Source organism: Oncorhynchus clarkii, chromosome 23 (genome assembly GCF_045791955.1).
Source record: "Oncorhynchus clarkii lewisi isolate Uvic-CL-2024 chromosome 23, UVic_Ocla_1.0, whole genome shotgun sequence".
Classification (NCBI taxonomy): Eukaryota; Metazoa; Chordata; class Actinopteri; order Salmoniformes; family Salmonidae; genus Oncorhynchus; species Oncorhynchus clarkii.
Genome location: NC_092169.1, coordinates 2,057,530 through 2,068,409, shown reverse-complemented (window position 1 = coordinate 2,068,409; position 10,880 = coordinate 2,057,530). Strand labels below are relative to the sequence as shown.

Genomic DNA, 10,880 nt, shown 5'->3' with positions numbered 1-10,880 from the left:
AGTTCATTATATTTATTTCAGATGGCACTTACAGCAGGGTTATATGCTCTCTTAGTGGAAAAAAAAACACGTTTGGTGGTGAATGGAATGTATTATTGAATGGAATATATTAAACCTAAAAAAATGAACACCCCATGCCAAGTTAATAGAGTGCTTATTCAATACTGTGCATTCTCCTAATGTGTCATTTTTTCCTGGATCTACCATGTGTTGCTTGTCTCACACAAGGTGTTACGTGATGGAGAGGATACAAGGTGAGGTTTAGATTTGCGTAAACCATATAGAACCATTTGATAGCAAGGATGGCAACATATCACAATACTGTAACCTACTATAAAATCACTCAATTATAGACAACGTCAAAATAAATCATTTTATTTGCAACCATGCTAACGTGACTCCAAGCTGTCAACACTGCAACAACCTGCAATGCACAAGCTGTGATAAACAATGCCTTCTTTTACATTGACCCTTTGAATTGTTATTCTTGATTAGCAGCTGATGCTAATAGTCTCACATCTCATGAGGTTATGCAGCTCACATCCAACATGTCTAAATGCATTCTTAAATTCAGCAATAATTCCTTTCTTTAAATAACATTACAAGTGAAACTACAAATGTAAAAATGTTGTAAAACATTCTACCAATTTTAAATCTTACTTGAATCAAAGGTGACTAGATGTAATTGTTGAATGTAACATATCAAGTTCCCTAATCATTACAAATGAAATATAAACATATTATAATGGTGAAATAAGTGCCAAGAACCCAAAATAGGCAATGCACCTACAGGCTGAAACTAATGAAACCCGAAGTAACTCTATCAACCATATAATTTGTTGGGTGTGTGTTAAATAACCCAGAGGAACCGAGAGGAAGAGGAAGATTCTGAGAGGAATCTCTGAGAGGAGAAAAGGAAGATTCTTCCCTTTAAGTGGCTCTTTGTCACCTGAGGCCCAAAAATAAATACTTTTCTCTGACTGAATCATTAACATTCACTAACATTTATCCCATTTCTTCATATGGAATCTGAGGTAAATATTGTTTCTCGAAGTAGTGGATTAGAACTAAGAGGGAAATATTAGGCATCTCTAACGATAGCAACTGAGTCCCTTTCTTAGATAGAGAGATGTAGCCTTCTCTATACATACCAACCAGTGTTCTCTTATTGAATATGTTCTGAACAACTTTACAACAACCACGTCACATGGTCCCAAGGCAACAACATATATGTACTTTTTAAAATTTAAATAAGCTATTTTCATAGTATTTTCCTATATGGATGGATAAAGGCCTCTTAGATCATCTCCATTCTGCATGTGTCTTTAACACACTGAACATGACAATGTTCTTGCAAAAAGACATTGGCACGGCAAAAGGCAACAACAGTGGCTAAACATAATTGCACTCAGATACCACCATCACATATGTGGTGAATACCAGAAAATACCAACACTGGAAATTAAGCAAACATGCATCTTATAGTTCATATGTGATATCTGCCGTAGAAAGGGGGGTATAGGGAACATTGGGAGCAGCCTATTTCCACGTCATATTTGATGACGTTTCTCTTCACTCTTCGCCATAATAAAGCAGTCATTATGAGATCTCCCTGGCCATCTCCACATTCGCTTGGCTGATCGTACTAGGCTGCTCTCCACTCTGTGGCGGGCTCTCGCCCTCCATCGAGGACGCACTGACTGGCTCCGATGGCCGCTCATCCAGCATCTCCAGTGCATCCAGTATGGTCTGGACCCTCCGGACTCCGTCACGTCGCGCCTGTCGCACATCCACACGCCCCTCTGGGTCCACTGAGTCCAATGCCAAAAGCTCTTTGGTCAACAGCTCCTCCAGCAGCAAGTACCTCTTATCGTTCTTCTTTCCATCAAAGCATTTCACCTCTTGCTCCAGTTTCGCCACTCTCTCCACTATCTTTTGTACTTTAGCCAAGCCTGGGTGACACTGAGCGGCGGACTCGTTTTCTGCTGTTGTGGACGGGACCTCCTGTGGAGCAGGAGCATCCACTGGCTCCTGGGCTTCTGGTTTTGGGGGCATCTGGACTGTGATGTTTTCTGTCTGTTTCGGCTGCGGTTGTGGCTGTGGTTGTTGTGGATGTTGTGGTTGTTGTTGGTACTGTTCAGGTTGTTGGTATTTTTCTGGCTTTTGATACTGTTGTGGCTGTTGTGGTTGTTGGTACTGTTCAGTTTGTTGGTATTGTTGTGGTTGTTGTGGCTGTTGGTACTGTTGTGGCTGCTGTGGTTGTTGGTATTGTTGTGGTTGTTGGTATTGTTGTGGCTGCTGTGGCTGTTGTTGTGGTCGTTGTGACATCTGTGGCTGTTGAAGCTGCTGTGTGTCAGCCTCTCTCTGCACAGTTTGTGGATACTGAGAGATCTCCTGCTCCATTCTGTGGGGTGATTCTCTCTGTGGGACATGGTGGTGGTGGACCTGGACCTGGGGAAGAAAGAAGGAATTATTTGCATGTTGCCATTTATTGTCATGAATCTTGACCTGGAGGTAGCTCTGCAGAGTGGTCACTAACTAGCACAGCTACAAAGTTATATCATCTGATTTTATGCCTAACCTTAAAACCACATTGCTAACCCTAAAGTTAAATGTTTACGATATAGACAATTTCGACATTGCAGCTGGCCTATCTAGCGGAAATCACTCAGTTCTACCTCTTGGGCAAGATTCAGATTCATTCACAATAAATGTCAACCTGCTAATTATTCATCAGGAATAATGTCAAATTTGCTATTCTGGCATTTATGGCTATGTACTTATATTATACTTTTTATATAGATGAATCCTAATGATATTGGACTGGCAATAGGTGAAGTGATGATGGAAAAAAGGTACCTGTGGTCTCTCTGTAATGACCTGTGCACTGAGGGGAGACTGGCTCCTCATATGCGGAGGGATATGGATGGCGGCAGTCTCACGGTGCTGGGGAAGCACGCTCGGGAAGGGGGATGCACGGTCCCGGGAAGAAGACGTGGGCCCATGATGACCGCTCCAGTCCTCTGGTTGTAGGTGGTGGAAGGAGGGCTGGAGCTCTGAGTAAGCCGGAAAGCGCTGGGTGTAGAGAGTGGAGTTGACAGGGGCTTGTTGTGGGTGACCTCCGGCCCTCTCGTGGATCACTGGGATGGTGATGTAACCTGCCTGGAGGCCTGTGCTGCTGGGTCGTGGGGGCTGGTGGAAGGGGTGGCCCTAAGGAATGAAAGTCTAGCATGAATCAGAGGAAGTACAATTGTATATTCAATATTACAAGTAGCTCTAGAAGTAGCTGGAGGTTTAGTTTGATTCCGACATCAAACACCTGCATTTAACTACAACTTTCTCTGCAAATCCTCCAATGACATCAATCTATGATTAAAGCAAATGGTAAGAGTTAATGCGTAGTAATCTCATTAGCTAAATCAATCTCACCTCAGGTCCTTGTGAACTAGGCGAACAGGACATGTAGGGCTCAGGGGTAGTGCTCTCGGAGGGACCCTGCAAAGGAGATCTAGGCCTGCAGTGGAGCGTCGGGGTGGGGGAGGGTGTCCGCCCGTCTGCTCGTACATTTTGCAGAGCAGTCGGCTGAATGTACGGGAAACATTGGTGTTGCTGTTGCTGACGGATGTCTCCGCCTTCATGGCAGACTGGGATTGGGATGTAACCCTGACGGAGGGTGGGGTGCTTCATGTCTCTCACGAAGGCCTTCTGCATCTCCTGAGGACTCGGCTCTGGGGGCACACTGGGGCCATTTTGAGACAGCTGGCTGACCTGAAGAAGAAAAAAAGTCTGTATTAATACATATCTAAGACATGCAAATAAGTATGTGAGTGAAACCCTAGCCCCAGAGGCAAGCAATTACTGCCAATCCATCATAAAATGTGTTTTCTATGAGGGAATGATGTCCAACATCCCGGAAAGATTTGCTATTTTTTCCAAACTAAGACCATTGGGCTATTAAAATTAAATTGAGATTGATTGAAAAGAGCCATTTGCTAGAGGCTGAAACAAATATGTCTGCTCTGGAATCTGCTCTGGTATCTATAATCAAAAAACATTCGGTACATTGTGAAATATCCCTGGGAGATAAAAAGAAAAGTATCACTTCTCTGACCACTTGGAAGAGGAAACTACACTCTTAGGGGGGGAAAAGGTGCTATTTAGAACCAAAAAGGGTTCTTCAGCTGTGCCCATAAGAGAACCCTTTGAATAACCATTTTTGGTACCAGGAAGAACCATTTTGGATTCCATGTAGAACCGTTTCCACAGAGGGTTATCTTCTAAATGAAACTCAAAAGGGTTCTACCTGGAACCAAAAAGGATTCTGCTATGGGGACAGCCAAAGAACCTGTTTTTTCTAAGAGTGTAGTTCTTATCCAATTGCAAGTATGTGCCTGTCAGAAGAAGCAAGCCAACACTACATGTGGGTATGTAGGCTCTGCATTTGTTGGTTTGCTAGGCAGTGTTTACTATTATAAAACATAACAAATCATAGTTGTCTCATGTCCTCACATGCATGTTGATCATAAATTCACAGTGGAGACAAAAAAAACTCCATGATGCTGTCTTGGTGATCACCAGGACAACCAATTAAGCAGTCAACTGTCAGAGTGAGACACCTGACTGTGACAGCAGGGAACAGTATCTCTTTGATATCACTACATGATCAGTTTTGGGATTAATCCTAGAAGCGTGCCAGTGGCCATCGAAGGTGAGCATTTGCCCACTGATGTCGGTTACGATTCCGAACTGCAGTCAGGTCAACACCCTGGTGAGGACGACGAGCACGCAGATGAGCTTCCCTAAGACGGTTTCTGACAGTTTGTGCAGAAATTCTTCAGTTGTGCAAACCCACAGTTTCATGGCTAGTCTCAGACGATCCCGCAGGTGAAGAAGCCAGAGGTGGAGGTCCTGGGCTGGTGTGGTTACACGTGGTCTGCGGTTGTGAGGCCGGTTGGACGTACTGCCAAATTCTCAAAAACAACATTGGAGGCATGCCAATTGCATGCTCCCTCAAAACTTGGAGATATCTGTGGCATTGTGTTGTGTGACAAAACTGCACATTTTAGAGTGGTCTTTTATTGTCCCCAGCACAAGGTGCACCTTTGTAATGATCATGCTGTTTAATCCGCTTCTTGATATGCCACCGCTGTCATGTGGATGGATTATCTTGGCAAAGGAGAAATTCTCACTAACAGGCATGTAAAAAAATGTGTGCATAAAATTTGAGAGAAATAAGCTTTTTGTGCGTATGGAACACTTCTGGGATCTTTTATTTCAGCTCATGAAACATGGGACCAACACTACATCTTCCGTTTATATATTTGTTCAGTATAAGTCCACACAGTTTGATACGACAAAGACAAAAGTTTGTCCACAAGACTGTTGGCCCATTGGACTCACTGTATTGGAACAGTCTCAAGCTGCCATGACTATGTAATAACAAAATAGCTGTATATTGCATGGTAATAAGAATTACAATTAAATATGACTTAAGAGTGATGTGTGGGGTATATTCTACCTTTTCTTAACATCGTTCCTTGACTTTTTTTTATACAACAAAAGTAGTTATGACACAGCCAATAGCTCTGAACGACCATTTGCCCTCTGCCATTTTGGCAGGGTCTCTGTGCACTTCCAGCATTGCACCAATTTTATCCCCTAACAGCTGTGTCTTTCCAGCAGATTCTTAGTGACACTAACTTCGGACAGCAGAAAGTGTTGATCTTCCTAATGCAAGACGCCAACTGGCAGCCTAGGGTCTGCTCCTCCAACCCTTCAACATTTAAAGTTGACACATAGTACTTCTGCACAGTTCAATGGTGTAAAAACATGTCAACAAATTCAGCGATTTGTTAATTTAATGTAGGCTATTGTAGGTTTCTTGGAGCTGTTATATATGGGTGGGTGATGAACACCTTCAAATCCCTTGTAAGGAAAAGTTTTAGTAAAAAAAGGTGCTATCTAAAAACCTAAATGGGTTCTTTGGCTGTCCTGGTAGAAGAACCCGTTGAAGAACCCCTTTTGATCCCAGGTAGATCCCATTTGAGTTCAATGTTGAACCCTACACACAACCCTTTTCTACATGGAACCCAAAATAATTCTACCTGGAACCAAAAAGGGTTATCCTATGTGGGGACAGCCAAATAACCCATTTGGAACCCCTATTTTCTAAGAGTGTAAGAAATATGAACAAATGCAGTCTGTAGTCTGCTTGGCCTAATAGGCTTTAAATAAACATTATGGAAATGATCAAACACTCAAAGGCATGGCTTTACATATGACTGTGCGTCATCAACAAACCTGCCAGCTTAGATCATAACACAATATCATAGCCTTTTACAACAGCCGTTGCTCAGCTTAGACCATAACACAAGAACATAGCCGTTTATAACAGCTATTGCTATTGTTAGTTAACCCGTTATAATGCATGTGGGAGAGAGCTGGAACCTACAATAGACAGCATGCCATTGCGTTGGCGTATATTAAGTCTTAGGAGAGACAATTTGTAGCCCATGTTTTTAAAGTAAATAAAAATGTATAGAAGCATAGTCTACTATAAATAGAATATGCCCACTCTGTCTCCCCTATAATATAAGCCAGTGCGTATCAGAAGCGGTGACCATCATTATTAACCACTGAAGCGCTTGATCGAGGACCGTGCCATATATTAGAGTGATTATGTGTTGTGTCTGCCATGCTGTCAAGCAGACATGACATTTCACTCCAACTTTGAATATATATCACACGAGCCCTCCCACGGTACACATCATGTTACTACACATCCATGATCCTACCTTTTTGGAATCGTGTCTTGGGTCATTCCAGCTTGTTTTGCGATTAATGTGATCCACAAAAAAATGCCATCCTGTCTGTGGGTCAATTTTTATTTCCCATCCTGGCGGTAGAGGATCGTTATTATTGACCATATCTACCATTGGTGACTGTGTGTTCATGCTGCTCAAACTCCTTGATCCTTTATACCGTGCCATTTTATTCAGTCAATGGACCCTTTAAAGATTCCGCACGGTGACGTGTGGGAGATGGGGCTGGAAGTTTCTCGAAATAAATAGCACGGTCAATGTTGCGTAAAAGTTGCAAGTGTGTCTCGAGATTCAAGGGGTTCCAGCCTGACAGTAAGGCGACTGGCATTTCAGTCAGGAAACTCAAAGTTATGTTTGTATGTATCCTTCACACGTGGTGGCTATAATGTGTGCAGCTCAGATGGTGGCTACAGTTACAAATGTATCGTCGGTCAATGTTGATTAAGTAACGTTATAATTGACATTATATATACACTACCGTCAAAGGTTTTAGAACACCTATTCATTCAAGGGTTTTTCTTTACTCTTACTATTTTCTACATTGTAGAATAATAGTAAAGACATCAAAACTTTGAAATAACACATATGGAATCATGTAGTAACCACAAAAAAAACATATTTTAGATATGAGATTCTTTAAAGTAGCCACTCTGCCTTGATGACAGCTTTGCACACTTTTGGCATTCTCTCAACCAGTTTCAAGAGGTAGTCACCTTGAATATATTTCAATTAACAAGTGTGCCTTGTTAGAAGTTCATTTGCGGACCTCCCGTGTGGCGCAGTGGACTAAGGCAAAGAAAGAAAAGGCCATATCTCAGACTGGCCAATGAAAAGAAAAGACTAAGATGGGCAAAATAACACAGACACTGGACAGAGGAAGATTGAAAAAAAAGTGTCATTGACAATTTATCTAAGTTTGAGGTGTTTGGATCACAAAGAATAGCATATTTGAGACACAGAAAAAATAAAAAGATGCTGGAAGAGTGCTTGACGCCATCTGTCAAGCATGATGGAAGCAATGTGATTGTCTGGGGGTGCTTTGGTGGTGGTAAAGTGGGAGATTTATGCAAGGTAAAAAGGATCTTGAAGAAGGAAGTCTATCACTCCATTTTGCAACGCCATGTGGACGGCACTTAATTGGAGCCAATTTGTGGTCACTTACAAATGTCCTTGTTTTTGAAAGAAAAACAAATGATAGTGGGACTAAGTCACTGCAGCCGAGGTGAGTAAGACATTTAAACGTGTTAACCCTCGCAAGGCTGCAGGCCCAGACGGCATCCCCAGCCGCGCCCTCAGAGCATGCGCAGACCAGCTGGCCGGTGTGTTTACAGACATATTCAATCAATCCCTATACCAGTCTGCTGTTCCCACATGCTTCAAGAGGGCCACCATTGTTCCTGTTCCCAAGAAAGCTAAGGTAACTGAGCTAAACGACTACCTCGGCATTCAACACCATAGTACCCTCCAAGCTCGTCATCAAGCTCGAGACCCTGGGTCTCGACCCCGCCCTGTGCAACTGGGTACTGGACTTCCTGACGGGCCGCCCCCAGGTGGTGAGGGTAGGCAACAACATCTCCACCCCGCTGATCCTCAACACTGGGGCCCCACAAAGGTGCGTTCTGAGCCCTCTCCTGTACTCCCTGTTCACCCACGACTGCGTGGCCATGCACGCCTCCAACTCAATCATCAAGTTTGCGGACGACACAACAGTGGTAGGCTTGATTACCAACAACGACGAGACGGCCTACAGGGAGGAGGTGAGGGCCCTCGGAGTGTGGTGTCAGGAAAATAACCTCACACTCAACGTCAACAAAACTAAGGAGATGATTGTGGACTTCAGGAAACAGCAGAGGGAACACCCCCCTATCCACATCGATGGAACAGTAGTGGAGAGGGTAGCAAGTTTTAAGTTCCTCGGCATACAGACAAACTGAATTGGTCCACTCACACAGACAGCATCGTGAAGAAGGCGCAGCAGCGCCTCTTCAACCTCAGGAGGCTGAAGAAATTCGGTTTGTCCCCAAAAGCACTCACAAACTTCTACAGATGCACAATCGAGAGCATCCTGGCGGGCTGTATCACCGCCTGGTACGGCAACTGCTCCGCCCACAACCGTAAGGCTCTCCAGAGGGTAGTGAGGTCTGCACAATGCATCACCGGGGGCAAACTACCTGCCCTCCAGGACACCTACACCACCCGATGTTACAGGAAGGCCATAAAGATCATCAAGGACATCAACCACTCGAGCCACTGCCTGTTCACCCCGCTATCATCCAGAAGGCGAGGTCAGTACAGGTGCATCAAAGCTGGGACCGAGAGACTGAAAAACAGCTTCTATCTCAAGGCCATCAGACTGTTAAACAGCCACCACTAACATTGAGTGGCTGCTGCCAACACACTGACACTGACACTGACTCAACTCCAGCCACTTTAATAATGGGAATTGATGGGAAATGATGTAAATATATCACTAGCCACTTTAAACAATGCTACCTTATATAATGTTACTTACCCTACATTATTCATCTCATATGCATATGTATATACTGTACTCTATATCATCGACTGTATCCTTATGTAATACATGTATCACTAGCCACTTTAACTATGCCACTTTGTTTACATACTCACCTCATGTATATACTGTACTCGATACCATCTACTGTATCCTGCCTATGCTGCTCTGTACCATCACTCATTCATATATCCTTATGTACATATTCTTTATCCCCTTACACTGTGTATAAGACAGTAGTTTTGGAATTGTTAGTTAGATTACTTGTTGGTTATTACTGCATTGTCGGAACTAGAAGCGCAAGCATTTCGCTACACTCGCATTAACATCTGCTAACCATGTGTATGTGACAAATAAAATTTGATTTGATTTGAAGTGCAAACCAGATGGGATGGTGAATCGTTGCAGAATGCTGTGGTAGCCATGCTGGTCAAGTGTGCATTTAATTCTAAATAATTCACTGACAGTGTCACCAGCAAAGCACCATCACACCTCCTCCTCCATGCTTTACGGTGGGAACCACACATACAGAGATCATCTGTTCACCTACTCTGCGTCTCACAAAGACACAGTGGTTGGAACCAAAAATCTCAAATTTGGACTCATCAGACCAAAAGATAGATTTCCACCGCAGCGAGTCTCTTCTTATTATTGGTGTCCTTTATTAGTGGTTTCTTTGCAGCAATTCGACCATGAATTCCTGATTCACACGGTCTCTTCTGAACAGTTGATATTGAGATGTGTCTCTTACTTTAACTCTGTGAAGCATTTATTTGGGCTGCCATTTCTGAGGCTGGTAACTCTAATGAACGTATCCTCTGCAGCAGAGGTAACTCTTGGTCTTCCTTTCTTGTGGCGGTCCTCATGAGAGACAGTTTCATCATAGTGCTGAATGTTTTTTTTGGACTGCACTTGAAGGAACTTTCAAAGTTCTTGAAATGATCCATATTGAGTGACCTTAATGTCTTAAAGTATTGATGGGCTGTCGTTTCTCTTTGCTTATTTGAGCTGTTCTTGCTTGGACTTGGTCTTTAACCAAAAAGGGCTATCTTCTGTATACCACCCCTACCTTGTCACAACACAACTGATTGGCTCAAAAGCATTTAGAAAGAAATTCCACAAATTAACTTTTAACAAGGCACACCTGTTAATTGAACTGCATTCCAGGTGACTACCTCATGGGGCTATCGAGTGGTGCAGTGGTCTAAGGCACTGCATCTCAGCGCTAGATGTGTCGCCACAGACACCCTTGCTCAAATCCAGGTTGTATCACAACTGGCTGTGATTGGGAGTCCCATAGGGTTGTGCACAATTGGCCCAGCGTCATCTGGGTTTGGCCAGTGTGGGCTGTCATTGTAAATAAGAATTTGTTCTTAACTGACTTGCCTAATTACATTTAATTTAAAAAAAAACATTTTTAAAAAGCTGATTGAGAAAAAGCCAAAGATGTCATCAAGGCAAAAAAGAATCTCAAATATAAAATATGTTTAAGATTCCATGTGTTATTTCATAGTTTTGATGTCTTCACTATTATTCTACAATTT

General features: G+C 43.0%; 1 protein-coding gene across 1 annotated transcript; it reads right to left on the bottom strand.

Moving 5' to 3' along the window:
- Window positions 1-359: 359 nt before the first annotated feature.
- Window positions 360-8,089, bottom strand: LOC139381071 (BAG family molecular chaperone regulator 3-like). Its single transcript, XM_071124298.1, has 4 exons — window positions 6,795-8,089; window positions 3,430-3,768; window positions 2,860-3,210; window positions 360-2,451 (listed from the first exon to the last, which is right to left on the bottom strand). The coding sequence occupies exons 1-4, from the start codon at window positions 6,987-6,989 to the stop codon at window positions 1,600-1,602; spliced, it is 1,737 nt and encodes a 578-aa protein (XP_070980399.1). The 5' UTR covers window positions 6,990-8,089; the 3' UTR covers window positions 360-1,599.
- Window positions 8,090-10,880: the final 2,791 nt, after the last annotated feature.